The sequence below is a fragment of the Ochotona curzoniae genome, unplaced genomic scaffold (assembly GCF_017591425.1).
Source record: "Ochotona curzoniae isolate NIBS_2020 unplaced genomic scaffold, NIBS_Ocur_1.0 contig_2754, whole genome shotgun sequence".
NCBI classification, from domain to species: domain Eukaryota; kingdom Metazoa; phylum Chordata; class Mammalia; order Lagomorpha; family Ochotonidae; genus Ochotona; species Ochotona curzoniae.
The window spans coordinates 16,260,908-16,287,156 of NW_024465582.1; the positions used below are offsets into that span (position 1 = coordinate 16,260,908).

At 37.2% G+C, this 26,249-nt stretch overlaps 1 protein-coding gene across 1 annotated transcript; it reads right to left on the reverse strand.

Annotated features, from left to right (window-relative positions):
• Positions 1-893: 893 nt before the first annotated feature.
• On the reverse strand, positions 894-26,249 carry RANBP3L (RAN binding protein 3 like). Its single transcript, XM_040977330.1, is given in 13 exon segments — positions 894-937; positions 2,679-2,868; positions 4,985-5,127; positions 7,447-7,515; positions 7,518-7,566; positions 9,459-9,547; positions 10,186-10,288; positions 13,468-13,552; positions 14,937-15,040; positions 17,209-17,351; positions 18,073-18,207; positions 19,715-19,789; positions 26,159-26,249. Coding segments are annotated over 13 exon segments (1,320 nt in total).

Below are 26,249 nucleotides of genomic sequence, written 5' to 3' on the forward strand. Positions count from 1 at the left end.
GACTGCCTTCCCAGGCAGAAGACTAGGTGAATGTGATTTTTCTTACTATTTTAAAAAAAGTGGCTAGTTATTCTTTGAAACATGAAATGAATAAATGAAATTATGGAGGATCTGTGTATTCCCACACATACTGGAATATTAAAAACAGCTTATTCAAGCAAAGAATAATAGGTGAACATACTTCACTGTTTATACACTTGCTTTTTTTTTTTGGACACTTAGGTAATAGATTATATTTTATTAATTCATTCAACAACTAGCCAGTATTGACTCAAAGCCAAGCATTTTTAAGATTCCATAAACACAATCCAAAATCAGATGTTCTCTTTAACGAATTGATGTCATGAATATATATACTCTTGGTATTAAAAAAAAATCCAAAAGCTAAATGAAAACACACATTTCCTTAACATAAGTATGATTTAAAAAGATAAGTATGATTTAATGAACTAGTATCATGCAATTATAGTATTTCTCAAAGAAATGACTCTGGGAACCTAGCAATATATTTCTTTTACAGCCAATGTATAACCAAAAAATAAATATTTTAGACAATTATCAAATTCAGAAATTCAAAATTTTAGCTTTTATATCCATCAATGTGATGAATAGTTAAAATTAGTTATCAAATCTCACCCTAAAATCTTCAAAAATGATAAATTTTTAACTTCTGAAGTCCCCTTAGTTCTTAAAATCTGTCATTTCCCCACAATAATGAAATGTTACATGGAAAACAGAAAAAGTTCAATTGCAGCAAACTATATTTCTTTACCTTTCCTGTAAAATTTCTTTAAGGAATGAATAAGATCTTTTCATTTCACTCAGATGGTTTCATTTTTTTCAGTAAGAGGGCTGATTTTTTGTGAATTGTTGTATTTATACTTAAGTAGTGCTCATGAACAGGCAACAGTCTATCTGTGGGTCCTCCTAGAAGGATCTGTGTGGTAAATTTAAAAGATTTTGTTATACAATGTAATATTTAAATCAGGTACAATATTGACTGCAATACATGTGAACACTCATGAATATATTTACTGATGATGAAATGAAAGCTGCGGAATCTACATTTCCATTGATAATATTTAGAAATGTTTCTAATTTTAAACATGACATTGTTAGATAATTAATACTTTAGACTTCTCATTGCTTTTGTAACATTTTAGCATTTTCTTGCAATATTCCTGGAAGATGCTAATTGAAAAGGAGGGGGAAGGTTTATGTGATTCACAATTTCCATTACTTGCATTAAAATAGCTACATATCACTCCTTTTCTAAAATGGAACATAATACACATTTCGTAAGTATGTAATACTTATTTCAAATTGACTATTTTAATAACAAGTCATTTTCTAATAGACTACATTTCATTGTTAAAAAACACAATCATGTAGAATGTGATTTCACTTTTCATTTCATGTTTCAAGTAATAACCATTTGTGGAAAGTAGCAAGACAAATCATAATCACTGAGTTTTTGACTCAGTGAGTGAAGCAGGTTACGACACTGGACAGACTCCCAAAATGGCCACAGCAGTTGAGGCTGGGCCAGGCTGAAGCCCAGAGCCAAGAATGCCATATGCACTCACATGGGGGCGAGACCCAACTGTCTGAGCCTTCGTCTGCTGCTTCCCTGGCTCGGTGCTGGATCAGAAGCAAAGCAACTAGGACTTGAACTGGCACTCTGATATGGGATACCAGTGTCGCAGATGGTCATTTACCCAATGTGCCACCACACTGACCCTGATTATATTTTTGATATTAAGCAAAGGGAGATATTTTAATCCAGATATGTGCAGCAACTTTGATAGGTTTTTAGATTAGATTAAATTATGTCAAAATTAAGTAATTAAAGCACCTTTAGAATTTAAAATTATTAAAAGTGAAAAATAATGCTTGTTATCACATTATCTTTGAAACAGTGTCACTGAATCCTCCATACAATAAGAATTCATTCTGAATGAACAGACTTAGAAAACATTATTAGAATAGCTACCTCTGTGTAACAAAGTGGAGCTTAATCTTTCTTTGATAGTTTGTCCCAGAAATAATGATGAATGTTAATGAGAAATCTACACACCAGGGCAAGCACTGAAACCTAAAATCCGTTGACTGCTGGCTCCACTTCAACTTCACTTATTTATGAATCCTGACTTAATCAAAAAAAGTAATACTTTTTTGCCTTGGGCAAAGGAGTCCTCAAAAATAGCATATAATTATACGATCTAGTTTTTCCCTTGTATGGTCAAGTTCCAGGATGGAAATAGACAAGAATTTTTTAGGTTTTTAGTTAGAGTTCCCTGGTGATCGATCTCCTTACATGTATTTATAATTTCTTATTTTATAACCAGTAATAGAATGAAGACATATGAAGAGGAATATGAATCAATGGCTGCTTTCAAAGTGACAGAATAATAGTTTAAATTGTCACTGTGGTCTCATGCAATTTATAGGCAAATAGCCTGTAGGAATCATCATGCAGCTGACAGACAGGCTCAGATCCCAGTGAACACCACTTGCAGAAGACAGTGATTTTCAAATCATTTGTCAGATCTAAACATCTCTAACCATCAACCATTTAAAGCAAGTCAGCTCCACTTAAAAAAAAAAAATCTAGCATATTAGGACTGTGCTTAGTTTATTTTTAATACCTCTGCCCTAACAGAATGAAGGTTACTTACCTGATCCATTTTGAGTGACTTGGAAGAAATTGTCCCCCTCCTCATCACAGCTGTCAAAGTCCAATTGTTGGAGGATGGCTTCTGACCGTGTCTCAGCTTGAGTGACGGCCTTCTGCTTACTGAAGCTTTGAAGTGCAACCAGCCGATGATGTATTGCTGTGTACAGGTACCCTGTATCTTTGATACTAGCCTGCATGAAGAATATTGGATTAAGAACATAAGTCACCTACTAATGTTAACTATGTTTTATGCATTTTTAATCTTTGACTGTTAAGAGGAAACAAAATGGTATGAATCTAGATTATAAATAAGCGCTTATGAATAATAATAAAAAGAGGTAAATAGCTGATGTTAAAGCAAACTACACCCTAAAGTTAGCAACTTGAAACTGAGAAAGTTAAATTTGGTGATTTAAAAATTATATTTGAATTTAAGTTAACTAAAACAATTCTTTTTCCACTATTTTAATTTTATTTAAAAAAATTACTGGGAGATCCAGATGGAGTCCTAGGCTCATGAATTTAACCTGGCCTAACTTTAGACTGTTGCTGGTATACTGAAAGTCCTTTCCTATCACTTCCTTGGGCATCTCTGCCTTCCCCCTAGCTTTGTGGAGAGGCAGAGCTCATTAAATCTATGATGCTGTTCAGTAAATATATCTGAAGCTTTCCCATACTTACTTTTTAAAGGTTTCTAATAACATACAGTGTTGTAACATATGGTAATAATATGTGATAATGCTAACTAACATTGACTGTTATCATTTCTTTTATTCAGTCCTTACAATAATCCTATATTTACATTATAAAAGCTCAAATATTCAGTATATACTCATTTCCCCCCTTCTCTTTACAATTGAGGAAATAATGGTTCAGAAAGGTAAAACTGCTTGTTTTATAGGTAGTCAGCAAATTGCTGAGAATTGGTTTCCAGGCTTTTGACATTCAGGTTTTCTGAGTTAATGCAATAAATTATGGTGCCTAATGGAATTATTTTACCCACTAAAGTAGAATATAAACCAGTGTTTAAAGGCATGGAGACACTCATTGACATTAATAGATGAAATGTGGTTTGTGCACTTCAAAAGCCATTTTAGCTGTTCAAGCTTCTCAACAACCTTACAAAGCATATTATTTTACTTTCATTTTGCAGATGAATGAAATCTGTTTAAGAAAGGCTAACCTGTCTGAAGAACATACAATATGTATGTATGCCATATGCATATATATGTATATACATACATGTACATACTAAAATATAGAATAAGATGAAAATCTTCATAGTGACAATATTGGGGTAGAATTTTTAATAGTTTTTATTGCATTTTATTATCACTAATAAATACCCTAAATGGGTCAGGAATTAGGACTGTCAGCCCTAATCTCAATCTCTGATGGGCTGCTTTATCCGCTCAGAACTAGGGGGACCTGGCCTAGCAGAATAACAAGCATCTTCCTAAGTGGCAAGCTTATCTGAATGTAATCTTACCTTAATATAATACTTACATCACTTACACCTAACAGTGTACTTACTGTAGTGAAAATTTTTGACATTTCATCACTAGGCACATGCCAACAATTTTTTTCTCTATTACTATATGAAAGCCAGTCTACTGGTATTGTCACTTTCTGCCCAAGATACCAAGGTACCCTGTCTTCACTAGTCTTCTGGCTCAGGTCATCTGGGAAACCCAGCTTCTCCTTTCTGGGGGCAGGGGATGAGAGGGGACAGAAGGCAGAAGGAGCAGGAAGGGACCTTAGACTTGCCAGCTCTCTGTGTCTGAATCTTGTACTTGAATCAAGCATTCTTGCTGCCAGGAACTGCTAAAGCTATGCCCCCATTCTGTTACCTTGGAGATTTACTTATGTCCAGAATTGGAATTTGCTGTTGGACTGGTTGTTTTAACTTGGTAGCCTGTGTTTTTCCATTTCTCACTGGTTCTTTTCCAAGGATGGCAAAGCCTTCTCAATCTCAGCGTGCAGTGTAAGCACCAAGTTTGGATCCTGCAGCACTCCTCCTGAGAGCCCTTCCTGACAGTAGTCACCTCAGGAAGTCAGCAAGTTGGTTTACATAGCATCCGCAGGGGAAAAAATGGTAGAAGTTGGATGACCTATATCAAGATAATATATTGGAATGGGAAGCAATTGATGACTATAAACTTTGGTATTAATTTCTGAATTTCAGAATGAATGGCTGATTTTTTTTTTTTGCTAGTGGTGGAGATTATTATAACAAAATGAAAAGTTGGTAAATAAATGGATCTATTAACATAACAGAATCATTTATTATTGAAAATTCTCACTTACCTGAATTAAAAATACTTTGATGCTATACTCCTCTAAATCAGCAGCTGTTATTCGTAAATTTTTGTGATTTGCTCTCTCAATCTTCATCTGAGCCCAGAGTTTGCTATTGAGGATCAGTTTCAAACTGCCTTGGTTGTACATAACTGAAATAGGAAGGTGACTGTGTCAGACCCGAAGCAGTTGATCCCTTAGCCTTCCTGGAGAATTTACCATTTTTAAAAGTGAAACAAATCTTGTAGCTGCTTTTCAGACTACATTTTCACAATATAGTTGTAATTTGACTAGATTATAGCTTTATTTTCAAGTTGTATTTGCTTTATTGTGTTGGAGAAATTTTTTTAGCTTATATAACTGGAATTATCTTTGTTGCATTATTTTTTTGTAATTTTATTTATTTTTATTGGAAAATTGGATATACAGAGAGGAGGAGAGACAGAGAGGAAGATCTTCCATCAATTGATTCACTCCCCTTTTGACCCCAATGACTGGAGCTAAGCCAATCTGAAGCCAGGAGCCAGGAGCCTCTTCCAGGTCTCCCATACGAGTACAGGGTCTCAAGACTTTTGGCTGTCCTCGACTGCTTTCCAAGGCCACAAGCAGGGAGCTGGATGGGAAGTGGGGCCACCAGGATTAGAGCTAGCGTCCACATGGGGTCCTGGCATGTTAAAGGCAAGGACTTTGCTGCTAGGCTACTGCACCAAGCCAATATTATCCTAATTTTAAACAACTAAAAGTGTATAATATCTTTTAAGAGCTAGTACTCTATTTTATTCAAGTTTTTTTTTTTTTACAATGGCAAAAACAGGAAAAGAAAAAAAAAACCTTAGGTGTCCCAAAAGTGGAATTAAATCGATTACAGTATGGCCATTGTTGTGCCACAAAGGTTCAGTTGCTGGTTGCAATGCCTGTACCTCATGTCGGCACTGGCTGCCCTACTTCTAATCCAGCTACCTTCTGGGAGCCCAGGAAAAGCAGCAGAAGATGGCCCACCACCCTGGGCTCCTGTCACCCATGAGGAAAACCCAGAAAGAGGTTCCTCACTGCTGGCTTTGGCCTGCACCAGCCTCAACCCCAGCCCCAGCCCCAGCCTCAGCCTTAGTATTTATTTACTTAGGAAGTGAATCAGCCGATGAAAGATGGATCTCTCTGTCTCTGATTCTGAAATAAGTAAAGCTTTAAAAATGTTTAAATAAAATAATAAAATAAATTACAGTATAGCCATTTAAGAGAATGTTGTAAGCCCACTAAGAATACTGAACAAAGATATTTATCAATGTGGAAAGATGATCTTGGCTACTATGTAAAATTTTTTTAAATGTATAGTAAGATATACTATGTAAGAAAATCAGGTCCAAAAGCTGTTTGAACACCCTGAGTCACATGGCCTACATGCTTGCATACACAGATGCGTACAGAGAAGAAGGAACAGAGTAGCCTCTGTTGACAGAGGCAGTCTCTGGACGATAAGTCTTTAAATGATTTTATTTTTTTTCTTTTTGTTGATCCTTATTTCTGTCTTCTCCAATGAGCATCTATTATCTGCATGATACAAATACAAATAATTTTGGAACTTTGCATTTTATTTCTGTGTTTGGCTGGCAGTGAAAATGGATCCTTGAAACTATTTCTTAGTGACATTATTTACAAACCTGTGTGCTAGTGATAGAACTGAAGATACTGTTCCTCTTCTTATCTGAAATGTGCTGTTTATTTACTTCTTGAACTTGATCATATGAAACTCAGCATTCTTTTATCATTAGATCAGGTTCCAACTTTTTCCTGTGGTTTTCTCCAATACTTCGACCTCTATAAATGACCAGTAGATCCACCCACCTCACCCTGCTCTCTGTACTCACTCTCCATTCATGGCTCTGAGCAGTGCTCGCTGCCTTTTTGGACACCAGATCTCCTTGACTTTCAGTTTGACTGCCTGCAGCTTCTGATCATCACTCCGCCTGCAGGATTCAATGCCCACGCACCTTGCTTCCCTAGAAAGTGATCCTTAGCCCAACTCCCACACAATGTTTAAAATATCAGGGACCAATTATGGGGAAGATAATTTCTTTTAGAAAAACTTTTCACTTAACAAAATAACCTGTATTGTAGTCCTCAGCTAATGTCAAGTTGACTATGCAGGTGCGTGCTAGGCTGTGCATAGTGCTTTATGTGTGTTACCGTGTAAGTCATGAACTTCAGTTATCACTATTTTAAATGGATGGAACTGCGGTAGAGAGAGATTAAGTCACTTACCCAAGGTCACCAGTTAGTTAGTCATGCAGCCAGCCCAGGAACCCACAAAGTCTGACCGTACATGGCGTCCTCCTTGAAATGGAAGGCTCCTGAAGTATGTCAGGAGTGATACCATTTGCATTCATCTGCTTGAGGGCTGTGTCTTTTAACACAACAGCCGAATATGGTGCATACTTCTATGGGGACTTGTACCCTGAGAAACGATTCCTTACTCAGTCTTGACTGTAATGTTCCACAGTCACTGCTTGCTGTGTCATTCAGTCTCAAAGTTCCTCTGCCCTCTCAGTCCAGGATTGTGTTGCTTTGTTGAATATAAAAAGCTTGCAGTTGATCTAAGTGACAATTTAAAAAAAAAATTACATTTTTAAAATGTAAATGTCAAATTTACAGAATTTTTTCAAAATAAATTATTTGCTATGGTGTTCCACTTTCATATTTGCTCTTTTATCAGATAACCTTAGCTGATAATTTATAAACCAGCATTAAAAACATATTTAACTTTTAAAACATAACAATTTTAAGTGGCACAAACATCAATAAGTGAAAAAAGGAATATAAAATGAAAAACTTCCCTGCAAATTCTTTTCTGCATCTGCCAATTTCCACTCCCACTCTTAGATAACAACTATTGCTAATCTTTTTATTTATCTTTCCAGAAATATTTGTGTGTAGTTACATGCTAATACGTATATACAACATTCAATAACTAATTGGATTAAGAGGTAAATTTATTCTGGCGCCAAATTTTGAAATCCATGCGTAGTTTTTTTCATAATCTGCATTTTCCATAACCCTTCTGAAGACCTCTCATGCTTGTCCTCTTCTTTTTTCTACAAGTGGAAATACCACATGTACTTTCTGTTTTTTTCATTTAACAGTAAACAACTTTTATATTAAAAATGACATTATTTTGAGCTATATTATGTTATTTGAAAGTGAAAGACTCATGGAGCTGTTTAAATGCTTCAAATTTTGAGAGACAACATCAGAACTCAGAGAACCATGATGGGATACTACAGAGCTCCTAGCTGTAATGTATAATTGCCAGTGGTCCTCAAGCACTATTGTATGCAAGATTCACCCATATAATTTTCAAAGTGTAGCATGCTAGGGCCTTACCACTAGCAGTCATTTCACGATGGCTTTAGTTAATCTAATCAAATAGTTTTGCTTTGATACGCACTGACTTAAAGTAAAATTGTCCTTATATGTCAAGGAGGACTGGAGAGTGTTTGGGAGAAATATGGAGAAAGACAAAATGAAATCCATCATGAAGTTATAGGGATTATATTCCAAATACCCATCCTGCTAGTGATACCCCCAACAGATCCTGTGTGTGATGCTCTTACATGCACCCATACTTGATATGTAATTTGAAAATTTTCAAAAGGAGAACAAAATTATTTATTATTTCTTGAACTGAAACCAAACTGTATCTACATTTAAGAAGCTTCAGTGTGGGCCTGGCACATTAGCCTGGTGGCTAAAGTCCTCACCTTGCATGCACCAGGATCCCACATGGGCACCGGTTTGTGTCCCTGCTGCTGCACTTCCCATCCAGCTCCCTGCTTGTGGCCTTGGAAAGCACTAGTGGCATTGCAGCCACGTGGGGAGTGAAGCAGCAGATGGAAAATCTTTATCTCTGTATCTCCTTTTTTTCTGACTTTTCAATAAAAATAAATCTTTAAGAAAAAAAAGCTTCAGTGTTAGTAGAATCAGTTTAATATATACTAATGAACTTGATCATAAAAGCAAATGTGATGAAATACAAAATGAAGTCTAAATGTAATACAGGATTATTGAGTGTCATGTTTCTTTTTTTTTTTTTTAAGGTTTATATATTTTTATTGGAAAGTCAGATATACAGAGAGGAGATTCACCGCTGATTCAATCCCCAAGTGGCCACAACGACCAGGCAGAGCTGATCCGAAGCCAGGGGCCAGGTCTTTAGCCACTAGGCTACTGCACTGGGCCCAAGTGTCTTCTTTCTAAGGGATTAATATGAAGAGCAGTAAACCCACCCATTTCACTGAGAATTATTCATACAAATGTAAGAAAGTTACTTGAACAACTTAGTCTTCATGAAAACTATACTTCACTCTACATTTCTAAAGATGTTCTTGCTTGTGATAACTTTATTCCAAATATGTAAATGCCACCAGAAAGAGCGATAGATGGTGTACGGAGCTTTAACACGTTACGTTCTGCTTCCTCCCCTCAGAACATCAGTTTCCTCCAGCAAGCATTTTTGGGATGGTTGGGAAAAGACAGCAGTAGCTGATTTGATTAGAGATGTGTTATTAGAGAGTGCTTCTAAGGGAAAATAGGGGGAAAAAAACACCAAAAGGTCTCATTTTCTTTACTATTAAAGTTCCTCATAGCCCCTGTTAACACGCATTATGTCCTTATATTTTTGTAATAATAAATGTTGCCAAATGAAATTAAGGTGCTTGAGTATGGGCAAAACAAAATTCCCTTTATTGTTTCCCCTAAAAACAGTAAGTTACATTTTTAAACTTAATATAAGGGCCCAGCATGGTAGCTTAAGTCACCTTGCATGCGCCAGGATCCCATATGGGCGCCGGTTCTAATCCTGGCTGCTCCACTTCTCATCCAGCTCCCTGCTTGTGGCCTGGGAAGCAGTCGAGGATAGCCCAAAGCCTTGGGACCCTGCCCATGTGTGGGAGACCTGGAAAAATTTCCTGGCCTGGCCATTGCAAACACTTGGGGAATGAACCAGCTGAAGGAAGATCTTTCTCTACTTCTCTTTGTAAATCTGACTTTACAATAAAAAATAAGTCTTTTAAAAACCCCACTTATTATAAATACTGGGTAATCACGTGATGTCCATAAAAACTATAAAATACCAGATTGTTGGATTATTTTTGCATAGCATGGCATGAAAAACAAACTACTTGAGTCAAGTATCTAATGGATGAAATAATTCTTACTTGAATTTGAACAGTTAGTGGAAAGCTTCAGAGTGGATCTGAATGTTTTGTCCTTGGCATAAGAATCCTTTTCACCTTGAGACTGACTGAATAATTGAGTACCCTAGATGAGAAAAAAAAAAGATGCATTATCTAAATTTGGTCCTTCATCTTTGCAGTAAACCACAAGATAGTTTTGTTGTACTTCCACATGATAAACAAACCTATCTGCTGTTTTTGTGTTGAGCTAAACAGGAAATTCTTCGCTATTTAATTTAGAGGGGCTTGGATCTAATCCTCAGAAAGCATAATCTAGTTATCAGTAGTCTTCCTCAGACAGGATTTAGTTCTACAGGAAATGAGGAAAGTTCTGGTGGCACCAAAGAAGGTAACATGAGCCCACTAGGCTAAGCTGTTTCATGAGCCCACTAGGCTAAGCTGGTGCCTGAAAGTGCAGCTATGTCAGTGTATTTCAGTATTCTCCTTTTGCTAACCACTTATAGAAACAAAAATTATCCAGAGACTTCACCAGTTATCTCAGAGAACAACTTCATGGGGCTCTGTAAATAAATCTTTTGTAATCCAAGCCTGCCTGGAAAAGGACTGAGTCATTGCCATGCCATTTATACTAATGTGCAGAACCTGCAGAATAGGAAAATTCCAACAGTGATAGTCAAGAACTTATGTTTACATTTTAACTTTTTTTTTATTTGAAAGCAGAAAGAGAGAGAGAGAGAGACAGAATTTTTTCATCCACTGGTACACTCTCTAATTGCTCACAACAGCTAAGGGTGGACCAGGCCAAAGTCAGGAGCCAAGACCCCAGTTTGGTTCTTTCTCATATGTAGAAGGGACTCAAGTACTTGAGCTGTTATCCGCTTCCTCCTGGGATATGTTAGCAGGAAGTTGGAACTGGAAGCTGATCCAGGACTCAAACCTGCATACTTAGATGGTGGTGGTGGGTGTCCCAAGCAGCACCATAACCGTTGTGCCAAATACCTGCTCTGAAAATTGTGTTTTTATCTTTTCATTTATGAGCTCAGATTCTTTATCATTTCATTGAACAGCAGTATATTCCCTTAAAATCTGTAAAGATGAGAATAATTATTTCTATAAATGAAAGTGCAGGAATTTTTGTGATTCACTTTAAAAGCATAGGGCCAGCCATCAAGCCAGGGTGGCATCTTGGCCCTTAAATCCCAAGGCCAAAGGTTTTCAGAGCTGACTTGGGGAGAAATTATAGTTCCTGTCATCCTTAGTGTGTTAGCAAAATAAAGAAATGGAAAGCTCACTTCCTTTATAAGCCACGTTTAAAATACCCATGGTAAAGGTGCACAGGTGCATTTCAGATACAAATTGATAGTCCCCAAACTGTAGATTGTTCATTCAAGCATCTTTCTGTCTTCCTTTACTAAATAAAATGCACCTTTAGAACATGGAGTTGCCTGTAGCTTTAACACTTTATTCAGGTGCTTTTCAAACCAGCTGCACATTACACTCATTTGACACTTGGCCTTACTGACAGATTCTGACCTAATGGTGCTGGGGGGAAAAGTTTAGGCATGTTGATGCTAATATACAGCCAAACTTATAAAGACCATTGCTTTATATACTGAAAGAACGCAGTACATGTTTGCTGAATTGAGTTGAATGTTAAAGTTTATCTTATGAAGTTGGAATGTAACTTAACTGTGCCTGACATTTTACAGAAGCCATGACTAATCTATAAATGGTACAGAATAAATACACTTAAATATATTGCCTGGAATTTCATGCTGAAGGATGGACTATTCTGGTTCAAATCCAAAAGTATGAGTCAACAGTTCTAGGGTTAATGAGTTTACCTTCACTCTGAGAATGACAGCTTGAAAATAAGCTAAAATATTAGTGTTGATTGACATGTAGCCTGAGGCAGGTCTAGAGCAAACAAGTTCCTCAAATAGACTGACTTGTGAAAGCCCTCCCATCTGGGAAGAAACCAAATTGATCTCTGTATTAACCTGAGTGTTCTCACAGATTTCTAAATCTCCGCAGCTTCCTTAGGATTCTTCATGTGACTGGTAATCTTGAAACAGCCTAGCCGCCTTGGGTCCATCTTAGCCATGGTCCCAGGGTGAAAAATGCAGTAGTGATATGATGGCACAGATGAAACCGTAGGCACAGTCGTCCCGCTATTTTCCTTTGGGTGTATAATCCCCTACTGTAGTTTGTGCTTAGAACTCAGAGCTCTGTGGAGAGGAGAAAAGAATATCATGGCATATTTTTGGTTAAGACATGTTGCAATTCATTTGCAAAACTTGCAAGTATTTTGAAGAATTTTGAATAAGAAAGAGTGACATGATCTGATCTATATTTTAACAATGGCTTCCTGCCATGACAACTACTGAGGAGTGGTAAGAATAATGAAGAACAAGTAAGGGGCTGTGAGGGATGACGGTGACTCAGTCATGGTCAGATTCTTCATGTATTTTAAAGAGAGAGGCTCATGATCCAAAATAGGACTGAGGAAAATAGAAATTGAATGCCAAAATGTTTGAACAAAGAAGCTGGAAAAATGAGTTGTCGCTCATCAAAGTGGGAGCAGTATTGCAGAAGAAGTTGACATGAGGAACGATATAAGGAATTTGTTTTGAAAGTAGAATTGAGATGGTTGTCAAGCATTCAGATGAAGATGTCAGGCAATTGAATATCATAGAACAGTGCCAACATTGAGATAAGAAGTCAGAGCTCCGTGGCAGGCCAAATAGCAGCAGAAGGATGTCCACGTTCAAACAGGGACGATATTAATAGGAACTATCTTAGGTTTGTATTTGGCAAGTACAGATTCCTCTAGACAAGTAAAGCACTAGTATTTTCCCCGTAGAGTTAGCCAAAAATGCTATAATAATACTTTTTTGGCATAAGAACTTATAAGACATGGTTATAATAATTAGAAAACAATTTTAAATCAGTCTTGTTATGAAACATTATTGAAAGACTTTATTAGAATATTATCACTTGTTGAACATCTATTACAGATAATTCTCAGGTTTTCTTAGGTGTCTTTGGTCTAAAGAACGATTAAATATTTCATATCAGTAAGTTTTCATTAAGCAGTTCCCTACCTCAGTGGGTTACTTCTATTATTCTAACAACTAAGTGATGCTTCCCAAGAGAAGTTTAATAGTAAAGAAAGAAAATTTGCTTTTAACCAAGAAATTAATAGGTACAAACCAGGGTAGTTTTGTTTTTAGCTGATTGGCCTTCAGAAGTTTGAAGTAACAGCTCTACATACGATAATAGAAACATTTACCAAACTCTTACCAAAACTCTTTTTATCATGTTTTCTCCAAAAATGAAGTCAGACTTGTAACTTTTAAAACAATTCCTATCTTCACTTGGTTGACATCTAAAGAAAAATCAGCATTTTCCATTTTAAATGTATGAATAAAGAAATTTTACATCTTAGCAGGTAAAACAATCAGATGGTTTGATTTTTGTAAAGCATAAACACTGCTAAATTTTGTTTTATCTGAATTTAATGAGAAAAGAAGGAAAAATTGGGATGAATTCTTCCCGAGTTGGTAGTCGAGATATTTGCCAGTTATTATGGCAGTTATAGAGACAATCCAGACAAGTCCCACATTGCTGTGTGATTAGCCAGGGGGCGCTGTCCAGGCCTTAGCTGGTTGCTTTTTAAGCACAATCTCTTCAATTTCTACTCTGCACTCTCACCTTTCCTAAGTGCCCTAGCTTTTAGCAACCAAAGGTCTCTAGGGCCCAAAGCCAATGTACTTTGTCAGTTATACTTGAGTGTACCTTGGCTTAAGTTTTTCTTCATTCTCTGAAACTATGTTAACATTAAAAATGTTTTGTGTGGAGAGAAACTGCAAAACATGCAGCTCTGTCTTGGTAGCATTCATGTCAAGGCTCTGCACTGTGTTTCCATTGAATTCAGCAGGCAAGTGCTACTGTGGTACTTGCCCAGGACCTAATCCTGTGAGCCGATGTATGTCCAAAGCTAGCTTCAATATTTTCTCAGGTTAAACATTCTTTAATTACTGACAGTATTAAACAATAATAACTTTTCATTTTATAGGTTTATATGGCTTTCCCTTTTGTTACTCCAACTTATTTTGAGAAATCATGAATAATAAAAAAAGTTAAAGCATGGCAGAAAAAGGAGAACATTAAGCCAACAACCAGATTATTAATACCTAACTAAATAAAAGTTTAGTTATATCTTTTCAAAATATTTTTACCAAGTCTTAAAGACAGTTAGGATAAACTAATATTAATGACAAATAGTATAAAAAAATTTAAAAAGCATTTTAAACCTGTGTTCATAAAAAAAATCTCTTGATAAATTATTGATATGATGTCAGAAAATTATTTTTCATGAGTGGTTAAAATGATAAGAATGAAGGAATAACATTTCTGTTTTTTCCTTATGTATTGAACATGCCTAATTCAAAAATTTGAGATCCAAAACACTCCAAATTTTCAAGCTTTCTGAGTGCAAATGTGAAAATTCCACACCTAATCTTACATGATGGGTTGCAGTGCAAATGCACATTTATTTAAAGATTGTATAAAATTACCATTATTATGTGTCTACAATACATATATATACACACATTTCATATGTGTGGCAAGATAACTGAATTTCATGGTTAGACTTGAGCTTCATCTCTAAGATATCTCATGTATATGCAAACATATCAAAATTCAAACAAATCCAAAAGCTGGTGCCAACCATTTTGGAAAGGAATACTCAACCAGTATTAACTTACGCTACTAATGTTACTCCTTAAAAGGGTTGGTCAGTAGTCAGCTGGTTGGAAATTCTGGCACTGGGTATATTCTCACTTAATGAATAGGTACTCCCCTCAGAAATCTGAAAAGACATAAATCCATTAGAAATTTTATTAAAATTGCCTTGCTGTAAGAGTATCAGATGAGGAAACATTAATTTTACTTAAGTATATGCAAAGTTTTCCATATTCTAGACAAAGAGAGCTCTTCCATGCACTAGTTGATTTCCCAGAGGCCTCCAATGATGGGGTGGGGCCAGGCTGAGGTCAGGAGTCAGGAGCCAAAGGTCAGGAACTCAGTCTGGGTGGCAGGGACCCAAGTCTTTGAACCATCACCTGCTGCCTCCCGCACTGACGGAAAGCCAGAACTGGAAATGGATCCAGAACTGAGCCAAGGCCTGCAGACAGGATCTCTCCACCTAAATTTTTGTATAATAATTGGTAAAAAATAATTTTGAGTATTTTTCTGTTTGAAACAAGAGTTTGAAAGCTGGCAAATATGAGGGTATTTCAAATAGTTCATGGAAATGGAATCAGTTATTGTTGCCAAAAATGGTCAAAATCTTCAAAAAAATTCACAAAAAGTATTATGGGAAAATTATGCATGGGTTACTTTGCACAAAATAAACTTACCTTTTAATTCCATTTTGTCATGCCCATTTGGGTATTTTCCTCATGTGGTAGGACTAGCACAATAACACAGCAAGTTAAGCCATGGCCTGCAGCACCAGCATTGCATATGACCCCAGGTTCAAATCCACTTCTGATCCAGCTTCCTACTAATGCACTTCGGATATGCAGTGGAAGATGGCCCAAGTCCCTGGTTCCCTGCCACTCACATGGAGATCAAGAGGCTCTTGACTCCTGGTTTCAGCTTAACCCAGTCTCAGTCGTTAGGCCATTTGGGGAGTAAACCAATGGGTAAAAGATCTCTTTTTCTTACGAAGAAAAGGGTTTGCAAATATAAAGATATTGATAAATGCTGACTTCATATTTAACTACCTGATTTTGTTGAAAGAGAATGTCAGCTGCTTTGTCCCCAAAAATATAGGTAGTGTCAGAGTCAGAACTAGTACTAGCTGATTTTTTTTTCATTGAATGAAATGGTTGGTATTATTTATACTCCCTTGTGCTGCTATTATTCTGTACTCTGAGTGTGTGTGTGTGTGTGTGTGTGTGTGTGTGTGTGTGAGAGAGAGAGAGAGAGAGAGAGAGAGAGAGAGAGAGGCAATGAACCAGGCAAAGATTTGTGAGTAACCGTAACTAGTTGAAAACAAATGACCTACTACTGCAACAATGTTGCAACATGGGGGAGGGCATAGGGAGGGGTTGGGTCATCCCAGAGCCTATGAAACTGTGTCATAAAATGAAAAAATTTTTTAAAAATGACCAATGGAATAACTCCAAATTGCAGCCTTCCTATCTTGCATTATCAGGTTATGTTAGGATAGATAGTCAAAAGAAACAGAATATCCCCCGATTCATATTTCCTAAGAAAGTCTCCACAAGTGATTCAGCCACAGCAGCAGTTGGAGGAGAGAATTCTTCCCTGGCTCTTGAGGCTGCCCAGACCCTGTGCTACAGGGCCAGTTTCTTTGCCCTCATTATGTATGAAGACAAGCCTTGAGTGGATTCTTGATGTGCTACACTGCCAAGGCAGCACAACACTATGATGTTAACAAGTTGAGTATGTAGAAAATCTCTCTCTGTTTTGGCTACTAACTCCAGTTCTCACCCCACAGCAATCCAACAAGATCCTTTGGATTAGCACTGCTTGGTACTTAGGTTTACACTTTGCTCCTAGGACAAATTTTTTTTTTAATTTTATTTGAGAAACATGAAGAGAGGATTTCATTGACTCATTCATTTTGCACATGCCCCTAAAGCAAGGAGCTGTGATCCAGGAATTCAGTCAGATCCTGGACTTCACTGTGGGTGGCAGGAGCCCAATTCCATCACCTTCTGCTTCGCAGCAAGTGGATTCTTAGCAGGAATCTGGAGTCAGGGCCAGAGGCGGGGCTCCAAACCAGGCATCCTAGGGAATGGGAGCATCTAACCACCACGGCAAATGCACGCCCGGAAGAGAACAAAGGTAGCACAGTCAGCAAGACCATTCTGCATCCAGCCTGGCTGCTGTTTGAGCAACAAAACAAAGTTCACCCAGCCCCCACATCTGGATGCCAGGCCACAAAACAACCCATGCATAGAAGGACGTGGGATTGCGCTAACCCTGCCAGTGGAATGTACTTACTTTATGTTTTATATTTTCCTGTGTCATCCTGCTGGATTCCAATGTGTTGTGCTCATATGATTTTCTGGCTCTTTTACAGTTTTGAGATTGAGGCGCCTGCAAAGTAGCAGGTCTTAAAACGTGTTCAGAACGTTTCACAGGACCTTAAAAGAATAGAATACAAAGATCAATATTTTTTTTTAATGAAAAAGTCATTCTTTCCTATTTTTAACTTTTTTTCCTAAAGTAATGATAAGTGTTATGTTGCCTACTTCTCACTTACTGTTATCTTTTCCCCAATAAATACAAATAAACATCCATTTTGACTTTGGCAACTGGCTTACCAAGTATTTTTTAATTGGTTTCTTGCCTTCCATGTCTGTTTTTTTAAAAAAATTTTTTTGTTTTTATTTGAGAGACAAATTTACAGAGAGAAGGCAAGATAGAGAAAGATCCCCTCTCTGCTGGTTCACTTCCCAAATAGATGCTGAGCCCATCTGGAGCCAGGACTTCTTCCAGGTCTTCCATGTGAGTCCAGGCTTCCAAGGACTTGGCCCATCCTCTGCTCTTTTCCCAGGCCATTAGCAGAGAACTGGATCAAAAGTATAGTAGCTGGGACAGGAACTGGTACTGCGTGGGATGCTAGTGCTTGCAGGTGGACTTGCTATCTCTTTCCTACCTCCATATACCTAACACACAACACGTGAGCACATGAGGGACATTTTACATCTCACAAAAAATGTTATGAAAAATTGCACATGGTTTTTAACATGTTTTGTGGCAAAATAAATTTATCTTTTAATTACGTTTTCTGTGAGCTTTTTCTATTACTTTCATAAATAAAAAAGTAAAATTTCTATTATTCTTGAAATAGCAACCACAAACCTTGTTCTTCACTATTTGTATCAACATTCCTTTTCACAAGAGTTGGTGTTATAAAGACATTGTTTTTTTCACTGTAAGAAAAATATAAAATCTTTAGTGCATCGATTTGATAAGGTTTGACGGTCCTGGTCCGACCTCACCAGTAGATGTCGCTATTGACAACTAAGAGTAGTCGGCCATGCACATGCGTGCACTCTTGCTAAAAATGGGATTGCTACATGAGTTTTGCTATATAGTTCTGTTTACTTTTGGAAGTGTGTGGAAACTATGTCACTTTCTGTAAGTTCTTTAGAATCATGAAGCAGTGTGCGGTAAGAAATTCTAAAAAATCTGATTAAAAAAAATCTGAATTAGTAATGAACTGTGTGCTTTAATTTTATGAAGAATTATAAGAGTATTGGCAAAAATCTGCACTCCACCACCCTGATCTAACAAATAGTTAAGCAGAAGAATAAAGATGACCTTGTGATAGGCTATTTTTCCAAACTGTAGTAGGTAAGCCTGCAGTGGTGACTACAAGTAAAGATGGAATTTGTTTTTCAAGAAATTTCAAAATTTTTTTTAAAAGATCTCTCCTGTTGATTGCAAATTGCATTTCAAAAAGATATTGTGCTGATTGGAAACTGCATAAACAACACAATTTATACATCTAAATAATAGAAATTTTTTTAAAAAAGAATTATTTCTATAAAATATTCTTCCAAGTATTACAATTGGTCAGTAGAATTGCTTTTTTTATTTAGATTTAAATTTGGTGATTCTTGTGATCTGTTATTGAATATGAACACTTAATAGACTATAGAAAGCTGTACAATTTTCTACCTTTCCTGCAGCATGTTAAATAATTTCTTAATTAAAACAAGTAGAAGTATATCTCTAGGTAACTTAAAGTCATATCTTTATTTTATTCATAAATACAATAAGCAAGACAAAACATTTTGGCTTCTGAATTTTAAACTCCCATTTCTCTTATTATCTGTAGCTCATCAGTTCAGAATGGGCCTATTAGGCTAGGAAGTGTGCCTTCTGCACTTGACAGTGCTTGACATACTGTTGCTCAGACATCCTTGGAATTATGAAGAAGAACAGGTTTTAATTCTTTAAACTTCTGTAGTCCCTGGGTGCAGAAGGACCAAGAAATTGAAGGTCGTGTTTGTTTATTTCTTAATGATCAACTCAACTTAGAAAAGTCAGTTGGCTGTTCAATAGAAATAAAAACATACAGTAAGAGAAGCTGTTATTTTAACAAGGGGAAGGTGTGAATCATTTCAAGTGTTTTTATACAGTGGTTTTACTTATCAAAGCATTGCAAATTTCAAATGAAAAGAGGTAATATTTTTATTACTTATAAACTGTAATGAAACCATGTTCTAACTTCCACAGTGTGAGTCTAAAGCATTATTATATATTTTGAAAACTTGCTAACAGAAATAAACATATGTGCTGTCTGAATTTCTGAGGGTAGAAATGCACAAGATACTCTTCCATGCATACTCTGCTAAGTCTTCTGTTTGGTTTCCTGTCTTAATGTCGGCATTTTGTGATGATTAAAATAGAAAATAAAATAGAAAAGCCACAGCTAAAATCAATGTTTTCAAAGAGTCAGAGTTTTAGGCTTGCGGTTCTAGAAGCTCTTTATTACCTAGTCCAGAAGGTAGGAAGGTGGGGAAGTCAGTGAAGGATGAAGATCTCATTGTCTTCTGAGACAAAGTTGACACTAAAAGCAGATTGTAAACCAAAGTCAATAAGAAAGTGGAGTTTTTGCTTATTTGTTTGGATTATTGCTGTGTGGGAAAAATTCTACATCACTAATATAGGGAAAAATCAATTTTATCAACAAAAAGAAGCAGAATGCCTTTGGCAAGAATTATTTATCCTTCAGTTCAATAAATATTTTATGGAGTGGGTATTTAGCTTCGCTGTTAGGACACCAGTTGAGACACCTGTGTCCCATGTCAAGTTCCCCAGTTTCCGTGTCTGGCTGGCCCCTTACTTCAACTTTCTGTTGGTATACTCAGGGAAGCAATTATAATAGGTCCAGTGGTTGGGTTCCCCCCAGCCATGTGGGAGATCTGGATTGAGTTCCCATCTCCTTCACCCCCTAGTCCCTGATTCCTGCCTTTGTAGACATTGGGGGAGTAAACCAGCTAATTGGAGTAAATAAGTATTTTTTGAGGTCCCATCATATGAAGACATTCTGTTACGCATAAATCTGACCTCATGAAGCTCATGGTGGAAGAAACAGACATATGCATAAATGGCTGTATCACAGAAGAACTATAACCCATTATAACCGCAATTTGGGGTATTTTGTATGTGAACAAGAGGCAAGTCAAGTTATTGAGGTGCTCAGTGTACAGTATATCATAAAGTTCTTTTCACAAGTCAGATATCCATTTGCTTACACAGATGGGCCCTTTTAGATTGGCTGTCCCTAATTACTAAGTTTTTACATACTTAATACAGAAACTTTGGAACCAGTATAATATGAAAGTGGGGATAAGGGCAGGGCGTGCCATTGCCTAGGTAACCATCGCTAACATTTTCCCAATACTGTGACTCCTGAGTCTGGCCTTCTGCCAATACTGATGTTGGAAAGCACAGTGATGGCTCTAGTAACTGTGGACCTGTCACCATGTGGGAGGCCTGGACTGCCTCTGCACCCTGACTTGGTCCTCTCCCTGGCCACCATGGGCATCTAGAGAATGAACCAGTGGACGATGGGATTGATCTCACTCTCTCCTTCTCAACAGCAAATAAGAAAAAATTATATATATATTTTTCCCACTGATTCCAGAAAGTAATTGAAACATCCCCAGAATAATTGAAGGTTTTCTCTTTTTAAAAGTGTTCACACCTTTGAAGGGTATTTTATGTTCATGACCTTGAACTTCACTCATAGCACTCATGTGAATCTTCAGGCAAGAATTCAGGTAAATATTAGATATATAGACAGACAACAGGCAGTGAGGCAGGCAGAAATAGATATATGTGATGGCTTTGTTGTTCCAGATTCCAGGATATTAATATGACATAGTCAATGTTTGTAAAATGTATATATAAAAACTCCCTTTTCCTACTCTAATATGACCACAATTTTCTCTAGAAAGCCTTGCCTGAGTCTTCAGATGTTGTCATTATCCTTTATTTCCAAAAAGGAAATTTAAATGGCATTGACTCCCTCAGAGATAGCTGTATTTCAACTTTGGAAAGTAACTGGAGGACTTTATTGCTGGATCATCTCAGAGTAAGGGTTTAAAAGGACCTACTAAGCCAAAAAACAAGATCCTGAAAGCAGAAGAGACTAGCAGTCTAACAGAGCCACCGTAGCCTGGGGACAGACAGCTGGTAGAAGTGCCCGGACATTTTCTCTACAACCTTTCCCACCTGGAACACAGCTAACTTTCTGCCGATCGGTAATTTACAAACTGTGGGAAGTTGAGTTCTCATACTGGGTAGGAAGGGACCACCCTAGCTAGGGCTGAAAAGGGTTATGGAAGCGATCTTAGCAAGACAGAGGATGGCAAACATCCCCTTCTGAGGCTCGGGTGGGGGGGGGGGCTGCCAAATGGGTCACTGCTAATTGCTACCAGGATGGGAATTAGCCACTTGGACTGTGGCCCTGGCAGCTCCACATTTTCCCTTTTCTTTCTTCATGGGCCTTCCACATGTCTCTACCACACCCTCTTCTGCCATTTCTCCTTAAGCCCTGTCTCATCCCAGTATCCCATGTTTTGCTTTATGGCCCCACCCCTTCATCCTGTCTGACCTGTGTCTGGCTCTCTAGCTGAACAAAACTTAACTTTTCACATCTTTGAAGTCAATAGGCCTAGTGCTGTGTTTTTTCAAAATTTACTCTAGATTCAGCTTTTACATGTTTCTTACACACATATGCCACACTACACCACACCACAAAACACACACGAGAGTATTTCCAAAAGATAAAAGGATTGAAGATGTTATAATTATGTGATGCCTTCTAAAATTATTTTTAAATATTGTAAGATAAGCATAATGTAACTCCCCATTTTGCTCTGCCACCCAGGCCTTGTTGACTGCTATTAAATTTTCTGATGGTAAATTTGAGCTTTCTACATAATTCATATAGTGGAATCATACCAGATTTATCTTTCTGTGTCTGGTTTATTTTGCTTAGCATAATGTCTTCATCCATATTGGATGATGTTCCTGGCTCCTGGCTTCATGTTAATCCAACCATTTATGATCATCTGGCAAGTAAGCCAATAAATAAAAGTGAAATCTAAAAAAAAAAAAAAAAAGTCAAATCTCTTTCTCATCCTTTATTTGCTGAATGGAATAAAAAAGTGTTATAAAAAAGATCATACTTGGAGGAAACATGAAAGTAACGTGAGGGAAGTCCGTGAAGTAACCCATTTTAACTATTTATTAAAGAATATATAATGTGTAGTTGTAGCTTTAAAATAACAGATACACTTATTTTTTTTTAATTAATAAAGCAAAAAAATTAAGCAAGTGTTTATTTTAATGAGAAGACAGAAGCATGCAAGAGGAAAAGATACTGAATTCCCAACCTAGCTATTAGAAAGTTCTTTTTCCTATGCCTCAATTTGCCCTGAGTTCCTCTCATCAAACTCTTCTAACTTTGCAATTACAATGTTATTGGTGTAGAAGCTCTAATCTTACATGAAGCAGTGAAACACTAGTAATGATCAAACTTATAGAGCAATGATGGACATTATTCTTGGAGGCTTGATGTCTCCTGAGTGACATCTCACTTGCCTTGAGTCCCTGCTCAGTTTCCGAGTTCAGCTTCTTGCTTTTGTGCATCCTGAAACGCACCAGGTGGTGGCTTATGTAGTTGGCTTCCTGACGTCCATGTGAGAAGCCTGGATGGAGTTTCTAGCTCTTGGCTTCAGCCAAGTTTCAAATGTTGAGGGCATTTGTGGAATGAACCAGTAAATGGAAGCTTGCACATCACTCACCTGCCCTCTCTCTCGCTCTCTCTCTTCCCCTTCCTAGCTCTCCCTCTATCTTTAAACATATAATATTTTAAATAATAATGAAAATGCCTACAATAGTTGTGTGTCACCTTGGCTGAGCAGCAGTACCCAGATACGTGGTCAACATTTTGGGTGTTTCTGTTAGATTAGCTTTGGATGAGATTTACTTTGCAATTGGTGGACTGTGACTGACTCAAGTGCTCTCTGCAGTGTGAGTTAGCGTCATCCAATACACTGATGGCCTGAGCCCCAGAGCATTGAGAAATGAGCTTCAGTGATTCACTGCTAGAGTCTTCAGCCCACTGACCCACACTGCAGACTTTGCATCTGTCAGTTTCCATAATTATGTGTCAGCTCCTTCAAACAAATCATTCTCAATTCATATACACATAGCATATATAATTCCATGTGCATGATTGATAGTAGCTTTACTAGAGACTCTGGCATACCACTTCAGTTAGTTGGTTGTGAGAATTTAATTTGATGCTATATGTGAGACCATAGGTAAATTTTTAAGCACTACAGAACATAAAGGAAATTGCCTAGTTTTTTGTTGATGCTCCCTGGGCTTTTGTTCTGGAATGACATGGCATAATTGACAAAGTATAAACAACATGGGGACAGGAAACCATGGGTTAGTTCAGTTAGTTCAATTCACATTTCTGGCATTTATTTGGTCTAATACTTTGCACACAGTTGCCCGGATGATTGCTGAAAAACAGATGACTTCTATATACAGGCTTACCCCAAAGATATAATTTTATAAGTGATTAAGTGAAACAGGGAGAGTTAAAATTCTTTGGAGTTTGCCTAAAGCATTTTAGAATGTAACATGGAGCATTAGAAACTAAGCATATGTTGAAGCTAGTTATATCTTCAGAGGATGAAAGTGCCAATTAAAGCAATCTATAAACTAAGTAAGAGATCTGGAAAATTACTTTGACAGAGATGGCCCAATTAGTGAACTCTAGTTGCCTTGGTGAATAAATCTACAGTCAGACCTCATTCTCTAAGACTCATGACTTTGCTTCCTTATACTTTAACTGGACTTTGCATAATACCAAAGTATAAATATAGCTCAGGGGGAAAAACACCAGGCCACTACATTGAATAAATACTCCAGGACTGGAATAAATTTAAACTTTTAAATTTTAGTAACTGGAATGCTATTTAACAGCATAGCAAACACTACCCAGTGTCATTAGTCAGCTCAAATCTCTAGATGACATTTCTTGTTTTAGTCCATGGCCAGTCTTGACTACATTAGCATGCTCCACAACCTCTTGAATTGTGGTTTATATGGATGGATATTTTGAGATTTCATTATGAAAATATGTGGCTGCTTTCGTAACATTCTAGGCAAAAAGTTTCATTCTGAGAAAGAAAACTAGACTTGGTATTTTGGGAAGCATGTCATCATAGTGATATTTCCAGGCTTCTCTGGATATGGTCAGTAATGGAGAGATCATCAAGACCAACTGCCTTAATTTAAAACTACAGTGAGATATTATTCCCAATCATAAAATTTGAAAAGAATTGCAAAAATTAGAAATACATTATTTAAGTCACAGTAGGAAATTGCCTGATGTTTCTTTGTTCATGTGAGGGAATAGTATGTAACCTTTAAAAATAGTTATTGGTGGACATTTGTTCATCACCTGTTAAATTAAAAGCAGTTTTAAAGCACAGTAAACCAATTTTTATTTAAAATGAAGCAAAAGAAATGTCCACACATGTGTACAGAGGAAAAGCCTAGATTATAAATTAACTTATTAACAAGTATATTTGGGTGTTAAGATTATAAGTGGTTTTTCTTTATTATCTCCTTAATATTCCATCTCCGGATTTTTATATTATTACATCAGCAGTTCCAATGTGTTGGAGTTACTTTTAAAAGTTTTAAACACAATGAGTAGCCAAACAAAAAAAAAATAACTTCTATAATCAACTAGAATGAGCTAGTAATAGAGGCACAAGAGCATTTCACTGGGCTGATCCTAAACCCTGGTACATTCCAGGCCTTTACATTTTCAGGTATTTGGTTCACAATAATTTACTTGAGCCCTAGTAATACAACATGATTTAAAAAGCTGCTTGCATATAATGTGAAGTATTTTGTGCTCACACTGTCCCAGGCCTTGTATAGCATGAAGTTGCTGTGCACAGCTCTGAGAAGCTAACACATGCAGGTGGCCTGACACATTCACACACGTAAGCACTCAGAAATCACATTTCAGCTCTTCAGCCAGCACTTATCGTGCCATTGATACCTAAATCTGCTTCTCTAGAAAAAAAATGAAGAGCTCATAACCTAGACTCTTACATAAACAGGTCCATACTAAGTGGTAGAAGAGAAGGTAGAAAGGGCTGGTAAATCCCTACCTTATCCAAAAGTGGGTTGGTGATGGTGATTACATCATCCACAGGAGCAGCCAGCCTCTCCCAAGAGGGGGCTTGCCGTCCCTGACAGAGTGGTCAGGAGGGATCAGCTTTTCTACTCACATTAACCAGCTGCCATTGATGCTGCTGGCTGTAAAGTAAATTCAAAATTTGTAGAAGACTAATAGTGAAAATCATTGTGAGGTAAGATGAACGCTCAGTAAGTGAAGTCTGACACTTTTCTTCCAGCTCTCCCTGGACCACTAGAGTTTCCTCACAAATGAGTGAGCCAGAAATCCAGAAAAAATTAGGCTCAAGCAAAGTACATAAGCGTATCACTAATTCCTAAGAGCCAGGCTAAAGGCTAAAGTAAAACTGCTCTCAGTTGAATTTTCCATGTGGCTTATTCAGCCATTCCTTGAAGGGTGTTTTGAGTTACACAAAGTCTAGCTTCATCTGAAAAACTGACAGTAGTTTCAGACATGTAAACATTAAGTTCAGCATGACAGATCCATGGCATCTGCATTCATGTTAGTCATGTGAATTTTGAGAGTTCTTTAAAAGTCAGTAATCCAAGTCAACGCTCCCTTGTGTATCATTACCTCATCTATCCTCAGAGCTTAAAAATGGACAACTCCAAGGCAGGTCATAACCAGCACCTCCCCAGGGACATTTTCAGCCCACTGTTCTTCAAGGAATGCAGACAGATATCCCGAAGGACTCACCTTGCTGTGGCTCGTCCTCCGACAGCTTCCGCTTACACACACACAGACTGTTGAATAGGTGGCAGCTGCCTGCTCTTTGCCCAGTGGACAT